The 19,136-nt window shown below is 46.6% G+C and overlaps 1 protein-coding gene across 1 annotated transcript; it reads right to left on the bottom strand.

Moving 5' to 3' along the window:
* Positions 1-7,892: 7,892 nt before the first annotated feature.
* Positions 7,893-8,834, bottom strand: LOC119389463 (mucin-7-like). The gene has a single exon (XM_049415518.1). It carries the CDS (start codon positions 8,832-8,834, stop codon positions 7,893-7,895), a length of 942 nt encoding a protein of 313 aa, XP_049271475.1.
* Positions 8,835-19,136: the final 10,302 nt, after the last annotated feature.

The raw sequence follows: 19,136 nt of genomic DNA on the forward strand, positions 1-19,136 counted from the left end.
TATGCACCTAGCTAAATCTAAGTGCACGGGCCTTTATGGTTTTCGCCTTCACCAAATGCGGCTGCCACGGCCGGGATTTGATCCTGCGAACCCGCCGGGTCAGCAGTCGAGCGCCATAAACACTAGACCACCACGACATTTTTAACTGACTAATTGGTCAACCCTTAGCAGGTTAACATGCTAGTTCCGCCTGCCCTTGCAAATAATCTAGGCTATTTCACAGAATTGCGCTTTCTGCTACACATATGGTTCCGCCTGTCAAGAATCAGTATCCGAAAATCCAGCAAAGCATAATGCCAGTCACATAGCGCTTTCGGAAATACGGAGATATTGGTACTTGGTGCAAGTACAGATTTTTCTCAACAGTCGTCGTCGGCGATTGTGCACTCATGCATACCCGTGCTTTTCATGAGCTGGCCCGATCAACCGCCGCATTCTGAACTATTTCGACGGCGCACTCAACGTGGCCCGGGCAACAAACGTCATTCTCCTCAACGATGCACGGACTCCTTTCACCGCTTGTCCACATCCGGTTGACGCTGCTCAGGGTAACTGCAATCAAATTATTTACGAGCTGGTTATCTAAACTGCAGTATATAGGTCTGACAGTATACAGCTGCTGCTACGATGCTGCACGAAGCGACAAGCGACAGCAAGGAGGTTCACCAGTCAACGTCAGTTTGTTTTTGTAGTAAACAGAAGCGCTAAGACTAATGTGACAAACGTGAAGCTAAACCACAAAAAGTAAGTGAACGAGTAGACAAGAAAAGCTGACACTGTAGCAGGGGCGCTATTCTCCAGCGCTTCCGAGATATTTTGCGAGACACGACATCGCATGCATTTCTGCGACTGTGTGCGTATGACGCCGCTAGAAAAAAGTGTCTGCAGATACGCGGATGCGACTGATTGCAAAATAAAACTTGTGGAGGCGAAACCATCGTATCTCCTAAAAGAATCGCCCGAGAACAACGCCCGAGTAAATAGGGTGTTTTGCATGTCAACTCCCACGATGTGATTATGAGGTACACTGTGTTAATTTGATCGCACGGGATTCTTTGACGTGCACTTATATCCAAGTACACGGATATTCTTGCATATCGCCTCCATCCACCGGAAGCGGCTGCCGTGACCGGAAATCGAACCCGCATCATCAACCACCGCTTTCGAAGTATGCACGGCGGAGCGCGGGCACGTTGACGATAGTACACGCAAATTTATAATTTTTTTTTACCTGAAACAACCATCGCTGCTCTTTTCGTCATTCATGTGAAGGCTGAGACAAGCAAAAAGCCACTGCAAGAGCGTACGAAGCAAGCGCGTTATCCAGGCGCGCTACGGCGGAGGGAGCTAGCGAAAGGCCCAATCTGGTAACGGTATGCACGTGATTAGAAGTGATAATTAGCGCATAAGGTAAGTAAAGTGAATTCAGGTAACCTAATCTAATCACATTGAATGAACTAGTATTAAAGGCAATCAAAATGTGAATTCACAGTGAATCAGGCGTCAAAGCGATTGAAGTGAATCAAAGTATGAAAGGTGAGGAACTGTGCTTTAACCCGAGGTCAAACGTTAAGTGAATCAAGTGCGAATTGACAGTGAATAAAATGTTAATGTCAAATAAAGTTAATCAAATGCAACTTAATGAGTGCATCGTGAGCAGGAGAGCACAGTCTTTCGCTTGTGCACACTTGCACCTTTGTTCGCTGCGCCCCGAGGGGCGCGGCAGAAACGGCACCCACGGATCGGTAGTACAGTCCGTCGGCGCGGCGCTTCGCCCGAAAATGCCTCCACGCTTGTCCAATGAGCCCGCTCTCCTCAGAGAGGGTCGCCGCGAATTTGCTTGACCGGCGACGGTGGTCTCAACAAGGCCTGCAGAAACAGCGTCTTTTGCCACCTTCCAACACTCCCTACCCCAACCCATACCACCGAAGCGGTCAGCGAGTTCATCGTCTCTTTGGCCTCCGACGAAGTCAATGACCATCGTCGGACGGGTTAGTTCAAAACGTCCTTTTGTGTCGAGCTGCGTTGAGGTTCGCGTGTTCAGACATTTGAGGCTGCAGAAATCCACCCTCGTGGGCCCACGACTGACTTCTTCAAAAAGAAGGCGGTGGGAAGACGACACCTGAGCGCAGGAGCCTTACTAGCGCTTTCGAGCGCACACAATGGCGCGCAGCCACTTGGTGGCCTCCAAAAACTGGGAAAGCCCATGCCTTTCCGAGAAAAGTGTGCAGGTTAACAATGTGCATGCGGCCGCCCGTTCTTGTTTATTTCAGGTAAACAAGAGATACCTTGCCGAGGTGGCGTGAAATATTCCTGCAGCGTTTCCACAGGTGCGCGTATAAGCACCATCGCACCACCACGCCTTGGCGAGCTGATATGAGTAGCCAGGCTTCCTTTCAAACGGCTGTTCTAAGAATGATACTGACATCGCGGCCTTTCTCGCTTATTGTGCGTGTCGCCGTTTCCTTTTTTTTTATTTGCGCATCACGCCAAGTTCATGTCATATCACAAAACTACATCTAACTCGGCGTACCGAAATTGGCAGTGTGTCGGCTCGGAGTAACCGAACATTTGCGTGAGCAGTGGCTCTGTAGTATGCGTCAAGCTTCCACGTACATTGACACCAGCTCAAAGTCCGTATGGAAAGCCGTAAGAGCGTAAAAATCACGCGTTTCACTTTGGGTTTTGGCTAACTTCGAGCGTGACTAAATAAAGTCGATTTAATTCGAACTAATGGATTTTTTTTAAAGTGTTCGGTACATTTGTTCACACTAAACGCTCGCATAAATCTCAGAACATGTTAAGTAACCCTAATAGTGTAAACTGGTTAGCTATCTTTCTCTCCCAACGTTGTCAGTGTGCGCTTTTTAACTCTGGAAAATCTCCAGCTGTAAATGTGCATCAGGTGTCCGCAGGCTCCGCGGGCATCCTCTTCGTTTCTTATTTTGTATCATTAACGATCTCCATCTGAGCATGTAGCTCTTTACACTTGTTTTGAAAGGTTTTGTAACCGTGCCAACCACGGCAGATGACCATTACACTAAGGCGTTGTTCTATGACTGTAACACATATTATTCTATCATCACTCCTTAACAGAGTTCACGTATATAGTTGTTTGGGAGTTGCCACTTCGCATGATATGTTTGGTCTACCCATATCGAACTAATAGCAATCAAGCCCTCCGGCCACTCGTTTATTTACAGCGCACGTTATCGTCTGTAATATATCGTTATTTTTCGTGCGACTCCTCCATAGCCAAATATTTGACTACAGTATGTACAAATAATAAGCAAATAAATGATAACGAAAGCACATCGACCAAATGTATGGTAAAGAATCCTGGCAAACGGAAAAACCACAGACACATTTGCGTAAGACTCAAAATGACAGGCAGTCTAAACGACACAGTGTAAATTTTTGAATACGCGAATCTAGCCTTGGCATACAATAAAAGATCACATTCGTATTTTATGCTTTTACGCGATACGTTTGTTTGGACGCTCTGTCTAAAGAAGCAAGAAATCCCTAAAGAGACCGATGTCGGTCGTTTGCGTTGCTCGCAACAATCCACGCGGGAAATTTTGTGTCAGCTGATTTTTCGCATTACCTTCTCGTATAGATCAGGAGGCGAACACAGTCACATCCGGTGTGCGTCATTGCGGCGACAACCATCCCTGACTCTGCTTTGCTCAACGTTTCTAGAAGAAGCTTTGTAAACGTTGCTTTGCTTCCATCTTCTTTCACCAAGCGGCGGCAGTACGCGGGTTTCAAGAGGTCAGCGACTGCGATTTTCTTAACTCTGTACAAGCACTGATAGCGTCGCTCAGGACGTTTCACACGCCCAGATAAAAATGCTGTGCGCAGTGGGGCAGCACGAACTGCGCCACTGTTTCATATTAGCATATGTCTATAGCACACTGCCATATATTATATGTGTGTGTGGTGTTTATACATATGAGCATTATGAGGCACTCTGCGAGTGGGGGCTGCGAATTCACGTTGGCGTCAACAGATATCGCAGTGTCCTTTAACGTGACCTAATATCTAAGTGCAAGGCTTTATTATTTTTCTTTTTTTTTTTTTGCATTTCAAGCCCAGCGACATCATTCGAGACCTTGGTATAATTTAAATTCTTAATACGCGACAAAGATTTCCGCACCGCCCTCATCTCCTCGATTAGACCATTTCGAAATGCATCTTGAAATGCCATTGAAACGGTTTCCCTCCCTTTTAAGATCGCCGCAAACATAAATACCAAAAGAGGGCCTCGAATGCACGTGAATCCCTCGATCCGGTGGTATTGTGAGGTTTATGCAGCGCTTTTTTTTTTTTGGACAATTGAGATTTCTTTTTTTTTTTCAAGAATTCTGTGACAGCGAGGTACAGTCTCAACGGAAAACGATTAGCACAAGTGACCGGTGTCCGGAGCCGCAAATTGCCACACGCGGCGCTATTGTTCACGAGCACGCCGATAGCGAGATTGCCAAGCGCATTCCATATTCCAAAGCGGGTTGGCCGGCGGGCCGGCGGAAAGCAGCCCTCTTGCTGTTGCCCATCCGAAAGCCCATAGCAATAAGAGACGCTTGTTTATTGCTTATCGGCAGATGTGGCTACGCGCGTGATCTCTGTTTTTCTTTTTTCGATGGAGTGTGAGCAGCCGTATCTTTATCGCAGTTGCCCCGAAAAAGCAGTTTGTTGGAGTGCCTTCCGCCGGCCACCCCTGCTTCGGAAAATGGAATGTGCTTGGCACTCTCGATATCGGCGTACTCGGGAAAAACAGCGCCGCGTGTCGCAATCTTGCCGCTCCGACCACTGGTCACTTGTGCCAATCTTTTTCCGTTACGACCGTGCCTGCCGTATTCACACACGAACTCTACGTCGAGGCGGAGACAGTCGACCGCAACTGAAGTTCATTGAAATAACTAATTAGCAAGAACTGGTTAATTAACTTTTGATGAGGGCATTTTTATATCATAAAGTTGTGAGCTGACACAATTTATGGTGTGCCCAATTCTTAGAAATCACAAAAATTACACGTATTCTGCGACATTCATCGTGGAATTCTAATGGCGATATCGAAACAGCGCGAAGGGCGCTCAGGAACGCGGCCGCTGTGTTACGTCGTGAGCGAGGCTGCGTGGTAGCTGCACAGTTTGAAAAAAAAAATGAAAACTTTGCGCAAGGTAAATACGGGACGAGGTGCTCATTTCAAACGAAATTTCTTCGACGAAAACTGGAACAAGAATGTAATGTAACAATGACGAAATATAAAAATACACGCGTTGCAATCCCGGTAGCAAGTCCTATCGCATCGAAAAATTATGGACAGTTTATCTTTAGACTCACAGTATACGTCTAAATCGATTACTTTTGAGGTCAAACAGTGTCAGTTCATTTTCCATGGGTCGCTCGACAATAAAATGCGCAAAGGAAAAATAGTGAACAGCCGAATAAGGAGTCGAAAGGCAGTGAGGCGACTTCGGACACAGTGGCATCCTATGGCGCCCCGCGAGTTCACCATATAAGGTCTGGGTCCTTTCAAAGATCAAACAAGTTATCTGCCCGAAATTTGCCAACGCCGTCATGACAACAGCAACCGGGGAATGGTTCGAGCGGCGGCAGCGAGTCGGCTGCACTGCGCTTTGGTGCCATGGAAGCGAACGAGGCTGTCCAGGGGCACGTCTGGCTTTGAGCGCCGCGAGATACTGGGGCCGTCTACAATTCATTACAATTCATACGTCGAGATAGCCGGGCAGGGCAGGTGTTCGATTAGCTTGCGGCACATTTGCAGAACCCGTGCATGCCGAAGCCATGGGACGGTGTACGAAGGGAGTGCGAAAGCGTGCAAAGGAAGAGGAAGTCAGGCAGTGGGTGATAATAACACCCTCTCTTCTCGCAGTGACAATGGCAAAATAGGTCTCCTATTTAGTGTACCTACAAGAAGTTCTAGCTCTTTCAAAATACGTATGAAGTTGAACAAATTGCTTTTCTTTTTTTTTTTCGTGTGTGTGTAAGGAATCTAGCGATACAAGTTTTGTAAACTGCAACATGTAATGTAAGTAAACGGCAGAACAATTCGCGCATTAAAAGGCGCACTTGGGAGTATGGAACTTCGGCGAAGCATTAGTGCAAATTTAACAATTTCAGTAAGACCTAAATTTTTATCACATATGTCCGCTTGAGTGTATCAGTTTTTCAGAGCTCGTCGCGCAGATTTACAAACTGTGCACTTATTTTTCCTCGCCAATTTACGGTAATCCCATATGCAAAAAAAAAAAGTATTAAATGCAGATATTGTTTCATGAACTTGCAAAACTGAACTCTGAAAATGAGCAGATTTCATGAAATTCAATCAACCACTGTCGCATAAAGCACTTAGTCGCCTCGTGCGTTTCAATATCAAAAGTGTAGTTCGCCTACCCGCTAGCACCTTCGAATAACGTTAGTAGAACTCGTCAGAAAACGCGCTGCTTTTCACACTGTTGAAATTCGCGCAGTGCAAATACATTGTGGCCTTCGGGAACACCGAAAAGCAAAATCAGACATTTCTTTTCCACTTTAGTTCCAGTTAAAATGCAAGAAAAACAAGCTATTGACCAGCGTACTAGAAAGCACTACTACATCGACACTCCAGACTATGTCGCGGGTGTCGACAACGGCGCGGGCAGTGCCGAAAGAAACCGAACGTCACCGTGAGTTCTGAATTTCTTTATTGACGTTTCTAACGGGTTACATGGCAATTTTTGGCCTGGCCGCTCAGTCTGCGGCAACTCGGTACAAAGGGTACGGCCATCGTGTGACAGATTATTCCGTCCCTCATTCTTTTTCCCTTAGCACACAATCAAATTTCAGCAAAAGAGCTCATCATTATATATCTGTCGCTCGCTCTTAACCACGGTATCCGCAAAAGAAAGTCGCGCAGTTTGAAAACATTTACTCAATGTCCCAGACAAGCCACGTTTTCTTGCCGAAAGAACGTTCCGTTTGTCGCACGCCATCGTTCATTTCGGAGAGAAAGCAGCGACGTGGTTCCCACGACTTTTCCTTGCGGATACGACGGCTGCGAAGAGCGTTCGGTTATTTTGCTACTCCAGAACTGCACGTAATGTCCCCTTCGGCATTGCTTCCTCGGCGGGTAACTTGCTGGTGCTCCCAGTTTCCGTATCGGGTCCGGTGACTTCGTGGGGCTCTTTGGCCGTGTTTCCTCGACGACTGGTGCAGTTTCTTGCTTGCTCACGCTTTGCTCTTCACTACCGCAAGCCTCAGTCGGGGCCACTTGCACGTCCCGGGTTTCACCGGTACTTCTGGTTCTCTTCGGCGGCACTGGTCAGAGGTTCACCTCCATCATCCCGGAAGACGCACACGAGTAATGCAAGGGTCTGTCGCAGCCGGTGCACGGTGGCTGCTTACATTCATGCTTCAGATGACTTACGGCGTGGCATCGGAGACACAGCGGTGGTCTCCCGGTGACAAAGATGGGATATCTCTCGTGCTCGAAACAGGTCCACAGGTGCGGTATATCTTTCTCTTCCAGCCCTTTCTTCAGGCACAGGCGAACGTAACGGTAGTCGAGTGGCTTTCCGAATTCTCGCCAAGACCACATCTGACAGCTGACCCTTTTTTACCGACCAAAGCGACGCGCGAGTTCGCGCTCCAACTGCAAATTCGAGCGCGATGTTGGCACCTCGCAACCTTCATCCAAGTCTCGCGCTCACCGGAACGCTAATTGCGCAATACATCCCTTTCACACGCATTGCAGCATTGCGCGCAAGCTTTTGCCAAGCCTTCCTTGTCTTCACCTTCAACAGCCATGCTTTGCAGAAGGTCAGTGGCCCGATGCCAACTAATTCGTTTTCCATTCTATTCTAAGTTCTTCCAGTGCACTCAGAAAATCAGAGTTTTGTACGGGCGCCCATTCGGGTCGCAGTGGAGAAAAAGACACAGATCCCACAGCTTTTCTTCCGATATATCGGACGCCTCATCTTCAATAGGCACAACGCTGTCATGCCCTGTTCTGCAGACGATGCTCCAGACGACGGGTCATCACCGGGCGATGTTACGCTGCCGTTGTCACTTCTGCTCCTAGGTGTTACGCCAGGTGCTTCAGAATCTTGAGTAGGCACAACCGCTGTTATGTCCTGTTCTGCATATGATGCTCCAGACGACGGGTCACCACCGGGCGATGTGACCGGTGCAGTTGTCACCTTCTGCTCCGTAGGTGTTACGCCAGGTGCTTCAGAATCTTGAGCAGGAACAACCGCTGTTATGTCCTGTTCTGCAGACGATGCTCCAGACGACGGGTCATCACCGGGCGACGTGACCGGTGCCGTTGTCACCTCCTCCTCCGTATGTGTTGCGCCAGGTGCTTCAGAATATTGAGCAGGAACAACCGCTGTTATGTCCTGTTCTGCAGACGATGCTCCAGACGACGGGTCATCACCAGACGGCGTGACCGGTGCCGTTGTCACCTTCTGCTCCGCAGGTGATACGCCAGGCGCTTCGGCATCTTGAGTAGGCACAACCGCTGTTATGTCCTCTTCTGCGGGTGATACGCCAGGCGCTTCGGCATCTTGAATAGGCACAACCGCTGTTATGTTCTCTTCTGCGGGTGATACGCCAGGCGCTTCGACATCTTCAGTAGGCACAACCGCTGTTATGTCCTCTTCCGCGGGTGATACGCCAGGCGCTTCGACATCTTCAGTAGGCACAACCGCTCTTATGTCTTCTTCAGCGGGTGATACGCCAGGCGCTCCCGCATCTTTAGCAGGCATAACCAGTGTTACGTCTTTTTCTGCAGACGATGCGCCAGACGACGGGTCATCACCGGGAGACATGACCGATGCCGCAGCTCACTAGTGAACTCGGAAGCCACTTGCAGAATGGCGCAGCAGCGCCGGCGTGCCTTCGAGCGTCCTCTCTTCCCTCTCTCCCCTTTTTCTCAGCGCCGGCCTCTCCCTTGCGTTGATTGGTTGAGGCGCGCGAAACCGTCCCCTCAGGTGACCACAACGTCATGGGGTTTGTTTTCTTTACTTTTTTTTCCTCCCTCTTTCCACTCTCTTTCACTCCCCTTCCCCCCCCCCCCCCAACGACGCTGCGCAAGGGTCGTCGTGCTCCCCAGAAATAAGCATCTGTGGCACGCTAACCTGGCTGGAAAACCGCTCTCGCACCCGCCGCGGTGGTCTGTGGTCATCGTACGTACTCAACGGCAGACCCGAAGGTCACGGATCGAATACCGGCAACAATGCTAGAGGCCCGTGTACGGTCCACGTCAAAGAATCCCAGGTAGTCTAAATTTCCGGAGGCCCTCCCTACGGCGTCCACAATAACATATCGTGGTTTTGGGACGTAAGACCCCCGCAACTATTATTAAATGCTCTTCTTTGGCCACTAAATAAGGCAGGTTCACTGTAAATAAACTGCCACGTATCTTCTTGCTCTGAAAAAGCCAAAGCATTGAACGAATGCTCATTCATTCGTATCGAAGCGTCTCGAAGAAAATAGCGTCAGGACGTTATATCGGAAGTTTACGATCATTGTAAGAGTTGAGTAGGTGACAAACTCCAAACGCTTCAAGCTGCCGAGCCAAAGAACGCGCATTGATTCTTCCGCATCGCTACTTTCTGAGGTCAAGTAAAGTCCCTCATGTCGCCTGGCACCCGAAACGCCAGGTATTGCATGTGTAAGTGTTCGGCTGCCAACCCAAAGGTCGCGGGTTCGATCCCGACCGCGGGGTCGCAATTCGATGGATGCGGAATGGTAGAGGCTAGTGTACGGTTCGATGTCACGTTGACGAACACCACGTGATCTGAATTTCCGGAGCCGTCCACTACGGCGTGCCTCATAATCATATCATAGTTTTGGGCACGTGAAACCCCAGATATTATTATCATTGCATGTGTAAAGGGTAAATACTGCGGCATAGAACAGATATGGTACAGATCAATATGGCAGTACTGGTCGAATACTAAACTCGGCTCAGCTCTATATAATTGAGGAAACAAATGGCGAAGCTGCCCCAAGGCGACTGGAAACTGCTCCGCTTAACCTAGCTATCATACCGCAGAATCATTCGGAACTGTCACACTTTATACTCAGTTATCGAATGCGATAACTGTCTATCCAAGGCAGAGCAAGCAGTCGGGTGTGTTATCTCGGTCCCTGACAAGAGCTTATCTTCTCAGAAAAACAGGCGTGTTTGTAATGCGCTGATTACGCCCGCGGAGCTTAATGTATCGGCGATAGTGTTTATGGAAATGGCGTGATCAGCAGCCTTCCTTCAACTCTGCTGTCTCTTCCATTCGGTGTTATCTTCTCTTGTTTCTGTCATTTATTTCTGCCCCGAACCAGGTTGACGTTCTGGCTTCAAATGCCAAACAAGCTGTTTCGATGAGCTAGCTCTGCGAACAACGCACGAGTTTGACAAATCAGTTCTGTAAAACAGACGAAGGAAAGATAAAAAAAATTTCATCTACCCGTTCGTGCGTGACTGACGCCCAGATTTGACATGCCAGATACATGCCGTTTTTTTTTTTTGTTTTGTTTTTTCTCAGCGGTGGTGGCAATGGAAACAGTGGCTCATCACTAATTGCTCCTGTCTGACTTTGTAGCCCCCGGTCAAAGTGTGTTTACCGATCTGCGCCTGCTGCCACTTCAACTTCTTCGACGCTATATCAAGAATGCTGGATCCATATCAAGAATCGAGAACGCCCCATTGTGAACTACGTCATCGAGACGCTTCTTCACCCGAGGGTCATTTGCTCAGCGGTGGTGGCAACGGAAACAATGGCTCGTCGCTAACTGCTCCTGTCTGACTTTGCAGGTTGTTGTAAACTGTTTTTTACATTTCGCTGAAATTGACGTTGTCAACCACCGCCGCTGTTGCAATGGCTTGCTGCTGAATTTTGTAGCTTCCTTTCGGTGACCATTGTTGCTGTCGAATCTGTGATTTTTGCTCGGTTCGAGATGTCCGATTCTGATGCCTGCTTAGATTGTTCTGAGCCACTCTCGGGAGAGTGGCACATATCCAACCTTGGAGTGAGCAAGACGAGCTTCAAAAAACATGATGCCGCAAAGAAGACTGGAAGTGCCAGACATGCCTTGTTTTGGCGGCCCGAAGTGCATGTGGTGAAAACAGCCACACTGGCGAGCATAAACTGACCTTCGAGAAAATGCTTATTGAAATTAATAAGAAGCTGTCCCAAATACCAATCATACAGAGCAAGGTGGATGCACTAATGATAGTAAAGAATACGGTCTACAAATTGAAGCTGTCTGTTCAGCATTTGTCAGATCAGTATGATGCGGTATGCTTGCCGAAATGCAAAAGCAATCAGCAAAAATAGCCGTCCTTGAAAAGGGGCCACATTCCGCCGAGTCATCCGACACCAGCGAGAACGTTCACGAGTTGCAGAAGTAGGTTAATGCTCTAGAGCAATACAGTAGAGGACAAAATATCGAAATTCACGGCATGCCTGTCACCCAGGATGAAAATTTGCTCGTGAAGCTGAATAATTTAGCAGCTAAGCTTACGCTTCCTGAACTGACGAGCTCTGAAGTCGAAGGCATGCACAGACCCGACAAAAACTGGCAAAGTTCCTGTCGCGCTCGTACGTTTCGCGTCACGTGCAACACGCGATCAGTGGATGGCTAAGGAAGTCAAATTAAAAACTGCTAGCTCTGACGTGCATTTCCTTGACAATCTGACGCCCCAGAACCATACTTCATGCATGTTCGTGCATGTGTTTGTATGTGTGCGTGTATGTACACACACACGCAAAACTGAAAGTTTCGGAGGGGGGGTCGCAACCTCCCCCCTCCCCCGCCTGGCTACGCCAGTACCAGGCCTTAATGGTGCATTCAGACGACGGACCGAATCCAGATGTGGCGGGGTGGACAGCTCTGCGAGCTTCGCTAAAGTGAGCTAGAATAGGTAGTGGGCTCACTCGCCGGTCGGCTTCATGCGGTGACGCCGCCAATGTCACAAAAACGTGCTTGGCGCGCCTCGCGGCGCGGCGCCACCGTCGCATAAATGTAGTGAGCTTGGCTGGGGCAGTTGCTGGCTGTTTGGAGTGGCGGTCGGTGTGTGCGAGTTTTTGTTTTTTTTGAGACTCTTCGGTTTGCTCCACAATCTGCTGGTTCCTTCTGCAAACAGATGTGGCCTGACAAGGTGACGCAGGTTAAAATGCTTCCGCGGCGGCAAAACCACTGTTTTGCGCAGGCTGTCGGAGTCTCCACGTGAGGGCGCACGAAGCCGTCTTTGTTAGGCGTTCCGAGATACAGCCCTAAAGCAATGAGGAAGCCGGGAAAGGAATTTGCTGAGCGGACAAAGCACTGGACGACACATCTGCCGTTCCTATTTTGACAAGTATGTTCCGTCCGTCATATATAATCGAAGGGAACGAAGTGCGCACCACGTGGAAACCTGCCTACGAGAGGACTTGCACAATCCTGCCTAACTTGGCGTGTATTTGACAAAGAAGACACCACGGAAAGACCGACCCGAAAGAGAAGTTCGGAAGCGTTCGGTGGAAGAAGGTACTTCTCGACCATTGGTGATACTATTGAAGCCTGTGCCCCATATATGATGAATAAATGTTCATGTACGTGCCCATCTTGAGGAGAGTGGCTTCCTGTTTTTTTTACGTGTATTTTTACAATCTTTGCATAGGAATATTCAGTGCGAAATAGATTCGGCCAAGGTCTGGAGATCGCAGAAAGAATGAGCAGCTCCATGTTTTTAATGCTGTGGAATGTATAACATTAAGAGCTCGTGGTATCCCGAGTGTGTGTCAAGGTCAGATCGACAATATTTCACACGCTCGTAAAAGGCTGTTGACGAAGTGCCCGAGAAATCAAAGAATCCAGTTTACAATGATAGCCGCAAAACGCGTCTGAAAGTTCGCCATCGCCGTTTATCTCAGAGAATTTATATGCATCTCAATTTGCCGATCCCTTGCATGCAGGTTCTGCACGCGTTCGCGTGAGTTACCCAGGTTTCAGAAAAGAATGTTTTCTGCAGCTTTACTGGCACGAGTCGGTCTTCGGTGTGTTTCATTTAACATCAGAAAAATATCTTCAGCAAGAGTGCACACCATTACAGTGTTCTATGTTTACTCCTTACCCGCATGTAGGCAGACCTACTCGCGCTATTTTTTTTATTTTTTATTGTCTCAGGAATCAGATCACCGTTTACCGCCGAATTTCGTACATTTCCGCGTGCTAATCGCACGAAAAACATGCATCAGGGAAAACGCCTCCGTCAGCATCCCCTACATTTATCGCTGGTGGCGCCACCACACATGTGACACGGCTAAGCAGGGGACCCAGCAAGCCCACTACCCTCTTCTAGTCACTTTAGCTTCGCGTTCTGTCGGCTTCCATGTGTGTTGAATCTAAAACGGTGGCGAAGGCCAGGTGAGCGCAGAGTTGCGGTGAGAGTAATCCATCTTTCTTTGCTATCTTTCCTATATATAGCACCGTCCGTCGTGGTGGATGCGCTTGCAGGTGGATTATTCATTTTTCCACGACAAATTATTTTTCCGTCGTAGATAGAGGTCGCTGCCTGCTCCTGCTCTGCTCTTCTCACACGAAAGACACCCAGGAGTCTTCGTTGCAGAACACGGAAGAGACCGTGAAACAAAGCACAATTATTTGCGCCTTTGTGCCATTTATGTTTTTTTTTATTTTTTAAAGCAAGTTTATTGTGCATCTGTCTGTCTTTCTGTTTCGGCATATTTACGATATTGGAGGCCTGAAAGGTTGTTTTGCCTGCCTATTTTATTAGGTGGCTGTCCTTTAATAGCGTAATTTTTAAGGACCTAAAGCTGCGCTGAAAATGCGAACTTTTTTAATGCCTGAAAATCCGGCCTCTGTCCTGTGCCTTCTTTTAGACTCATTACATTTGCCCTTCCTCGTGCCCTTCGCACGAGCTATTGTTCTGTTTCGCTTTCGGTTCTGTTGCAAAAATGGGTTGGTGTTGAAAACTTTAGAGAAGGCCAGAAGGTGTATTTAAAAATGAAAAAGCAGCGTTGCGGGCGGCTTTCCGGCTGCCGGTGTGGGCGCCGCTCTGGCGTTCCTGTTTTACCCAGGCGACATATAAATTGTGTGGAGAGTACTTCCCGAATTCTGTTGCGCCGGGACTACCAGCACGCACACAGCACTCATGTTTCCCGACGAATATATTACGAATCTATTGCCGAGCACGCAGATTTTTTTTTTTTTGTCGTACGAACGTCTTTCGTTTGACATTGCGAATCTATTGCCGTTAAATGTGTAGTGTCCCTTATTGTCTCAGTTAATCGCCCCCCATCAGGGGATGCTCAGGAATATCCTCTGTTTTATAACTTCGGTTTTTAATGCGCCCTTAAGAAATTTGCCTATTGCCCTTGTTGATGATTTTAATATTGATTTGCTATTGCTCACCCCACAAAGCAAACAATTTTCGATATAATCGAGTCATATTCGTGCGCGAACTTAATAGGATTGTCTACTAGAATAAGAGAAAATGAAACTCTGCTAGATTTATGTATAACTATTTATAATAGAAGCGACGTCAGCGCTGGTGTGCTAACAACTAATCTCAGCGATCACTTGTCAATGTTTTGTTTTTTTTCCTGCAGCAAAGAAAGAGAAAGATAGTGTTAACGATGCTCCTGTTACATATCGCTCCTTTAATACCACTGCCTTGTCGACATTTCGTGTTAGTATTGAGAGTATTGAGTGGAATGTTGTCTACACTGAGTGAAACCCTAGTATATCGTACGATCTATTCCTGCAACATGTATACAAAGCTGTTATGATGCTGCCTTCCCACTTCGGTACTATACAAGGCGTAGTAAGTCCAGAAAACCATGGATTAATAGAGGTCTTTACAGCAGAATTAGGGAACGAGATAAACTGCACCATAACTTCATCAGAGTAAGAGACATATTTATATTACATGAAATCAAAAAAGTTTGTAACACATTAAACTCAGATTTGAAGAGAGCCCGTATTCGGTATTATCAGGCAAGATTTGCAGAGGTCTCTTGTAATCCCGGGAAAGCTTGGAACTCGGCACGTACGCTCATCGGAAGAACAAGGGTTGTCTTCCTACAGCAATGACAATTGACGGTGTTGAGTTCAGTGAAGCCAGTCTAGCGGACAAATTCAGTAATCATTTCTTAAAGGGGCAATAAAGAGAAACAATGAATTGGTTTAGATTGATAAAGTGTGCTCGGAGAACTATTCTGTAGTTTATTTCACCACCATATAGGTTTATTATTACAGGAGAAAATCAAGTTCAAAGTTTCATTTTAAATTTCGCGCCGAACTTTGTAATTCGTGACGTAAAACGTTTCAAAGAGCATTTAACGTATTTTGGCGCCACTGGCCCGACGAAATTTCCACAAACTCGTTATGTCAAGTCTCTGGCGCCCTCAGAGGACAATGTACTTCGATTTAACCGGTTAGGAACTACGTAGGCCCAAACAGGCGCCGTCAAAAATACGTGACGTCACGGCAAATGGTGCGAGAATTCCAAGGTGGCGTCGCCACCTGGATTTTCTTTTTGCGCGTTTTCTCGCTTATTAAGCGTCTTCTCGCAGCCAGCGTGGTGTTTTTGGTATCGTGGAAAGCTACTTTACTAATGCGAGAAAAATCGTTTTGCTCTTTAGTGTCCCTTTAACTTCAGGTGCAGCAGGTCAGACAAGTTACACTGCAGACGACTGCGAAAATTACATTTCTTCTTCCTCCGCGTGTCCTATTTTCTTGACTCCATGTAGTGAATTAGGAATAGTTACATACCTGAATTCGTTAAATAAAAATACTGCTCCTGGTTATGACGATATTAAGGCGGAACCAATTAAAGATGTCGCTGAATTACTATGTGGCCCACTGCAGCATATTTGCAGTCAAGCTTTCGCCACGGGTACTTTTGCCGAAGGCATGAAGATAGCTAAGGTAGTAGTCATCCACAGAGGTGGCTCTCACGATGACTTGAACAACTACCGGCCTATATCTGTGCTACCTATATTTTTCAGAATTTTAGCATACACACTAAAATCACGATTAATGAAGTTTCTTGACAACCATGAAGTGCTTGCTAGGCAAACCAGTTTGGTTTTCGTGAAAAAAAAATCAACCGAAATGGCACTCTTGGACATAAAAGAAAAATTAGTTATGGGCATAGCAACCCGCGAGGAGGCAAGACCTATTGATAAACGAACCTAAGCTGGTTCAATATACTCTCCTCCTTCATAGTATTGATAATAGCAAAATTCTTAGACTTTAAAAAGACGTCTTATTCCATAAAGCATTCCATTTTGTTTCGCAGAGTCCCTTACTACGGTATTACAGGCATGGTGTTAAATCTGATATGCAGTTATTTATCCGACAGGGTGCATTTTACCAGTCTAAACGGTTATTGTTCCCAAACACAACCGATAAAATATGGCGTTCCCCAAGGCTCAATCCTTGGACCGTCCAAGGATTGAGCCTCCTGACATAATTATCTATGCAGACGACACAAGTACTTTTTTTACAGGTAAACACTTACTGCGAACTTGAAAAGGTAGCCAATAGATGCCTAATTGAACTATCAAGCTGGTTACATGTAAACCAACTTCAACTAAATGTAAAAAAAGACTAAATATATTGTTTTCAAAAGCCGTAATAAGCCTGACGGCTATAATACCTGTATTAGATTTAACAACTGCACTATCGAACGGATTCCTACATATAAATTTCTAGGTGTTGTTTTTGAAGAGAACACGAGCTGCACCCCTCACCGTAAACAAGCTCCATGCAGTATGTGAGGTCAACTTTCAAAATGTGCAATATTAGCAACCTTGGTGCCTAAATGGTGAAACTACAGTTATTAATATGCCCTTGTTCATTCTCATTTACACTACTGTCTGTTAATCTGGGGTACCACTAGTAAGACAAATTTTGATGGTTATTAATTTTACAAAAAAAAGAGCACTGCGTTGCATAAAACCTTAAATGAAATGACTACAAAGCGTCATTCTTTTCAAAGATAAACATACTTACAATAGATCAGTTTATTCCAACTAAGACTTGCTACGCATACACATAGGCAAATTTTGCATGACCCGCACACTCTGTCCTCATCTTCGTTAACTAACAATTCACAATATCACATGAGGGATAATCGACTAAGAACACCAATGTTCAGAACTAAATATAGTACTAAGACACTCGCCTACCTAATACCACATTTCCTAAACAATAATCGAGAAATCGCTAATATGATTCAGAGAGAGAGACGAAGAGGAAGAGGAAAGGCAGAGGCTTCCCAACTCACCCATCTCTGTATACACAGAAGACGGTTAAAATACCAAGCTGTGGCTCGGTTGGCTACCCTACACTTGTCTAAACTAATCAAACGGGTCAACAAACAAGGGGGGGGAATAATCGAAAGGAAAGAGTAGAGAAAAAAGAAGAATAAGGAAGAGATGGATGAACAGTTTGAAACTACACAACACGAACTCGCGCTGTTAGGATTGCAGTTCGGCATACAGCCTCGGGAAAAAGGTTAAAGATTACCTTTTGCTTAGCTCTTAACACTCCTTATACGGTATTCAGCTTTCCTTGCGGTCTTGATATCGTTTAGTATTTACTCTAAATTATTTCCCCCCATTTCTTCTATACCGTTTTCGTAACATTTGTTAACATTATTGCTTGTATAAATGTCTCCTTCTTACTGATTACTACAGTATGCATAAAACGTAACCGTCTTACATTTGTATGTTTGATTCCCTGTTGTATACATTCTGACCTCTTTTATTGTTTCTGTATTTTTGCATTGTTTACGTGGTTTTCCACCCCCGAGCAAAGTATGGGTAGCGGGGCCTTTGTCAGGCAGTTGCATCTGCCTTTAGCCCCTTCATCCCAGACAACGACTGTCTGCATAAAATTCAAATTCAATTCAAGTATGAAAGAGTGTATAGGGAAGCCTGGGCCAGTTGGCGCATAAACTTAAGCTACATCTCCCCGCTGGCCTGCGAGCGTAAGCGCAGACCCTCGCAAAATTTCCAGAGTCTCACCGCATGGGCAATGCATCGCACTGCTCTTGTCTGGTGACACTTCGCAAAAATATGTAAGTTGGCTTTCCTGCAAGAATGTTTCCAAACGAAAACTCTCGTTCACAAAGCTTCCGTTGAGCTCAGCTTGCGGCCACGATCGCTCTTTTTCGTTAATTTGAAGGTACAGGCCGTACATGATGACGATAGTCTTCTGTTTAGACAGGCAAATGTTCGCGGGGTTACGAGTGGCCGTTGTGTACGCGGCTTTGCTGTAAAAATGGCGCCACTTTTCATTTCCTAACAATAACCCAACGCTCCCCTTCTCTTTGCGAGTAAGAGGTTGCTCATTCGAGGAAGCATTAGAAGAATAAAATGCGCTTGCCCTGTGGCCCTTCGTCTAATTGTCTCACGTTATTTTGCGCACCATCATGAAATATGTACGAAGGGACGGAAGGAACAGCAAAACGTTTACTGATGGCTGTGGTGTAACAGGTTACACCTGAACGGCGGTCTTCGGTGAATGAGGCAGCCCGCTTGACACGAAACGTTTTAAAAACGGAATACTGCAAACCCGATTCATCGGAAAGCACCTTCGCATTATTTGTTCTTCTTTGTAAGCACGATGGATGGCCAGGTCACAGAAGGTCATGACCCTGCTGCCTCAGCCAAGACGTATAGCAGAGAGAGACAATAATAAAAATATATATATTGAAATGAAACGAACTATGACTCGAGGCCACCATCAGTGAAAAGGAGCAGGAAACGCTTCCGTGCAACGGCATCCAGACGCACAATATATGTATGCACATAATATATACACGCACAAATAGTGCGACGGGGCCTTGCGCTCCAGGTACACGCGCTTTCGCCAGTCACGCGCGAAACGGTCGTAAGTAAACTTATTACACGACACGTTTAAGAGCTATAGGCGCTCAAGCGGCAAGAGAGAAAACAAAATGGCTGCGCGGGCCAAGTTTACGACGCTCGCGACACCGTGGCACGTTGGAAAGCAAATTGCGCCGCGCGAGTGCTTGCTCCAGAGAGCATGCGCAAATCGACCGCTTATAATTGTTTTTTTGCTCAACCCTCTCGTTCATAAGGGGCCGAGGGACC

Source organism: Rhipicephalus sanguineus, chromosome 1, assembly GCF_013339695.2.
Source record: "Rhipicephalus sanguineus isolate Rsan-2018 chromosome 1, BIME_Rsan_1.4, whole genome shotgun sequence".
NCBI lineage: Eukaryota > Metazoa > Arthropoda > Arachnida > Ixodida > Ixodidae > Rhipicephalus > Rhipicephalus sanguineus.

Excerpts from the sequence above, each read along its gene's own strand:
- LOC119389463 (XM_049415518.1), bottom strand. The coding sequence starts at position 8,834 with ATGTCTCCCGGTGATGACCCGTCGTCTGGCGCATCGTCTGCAGAAAAA.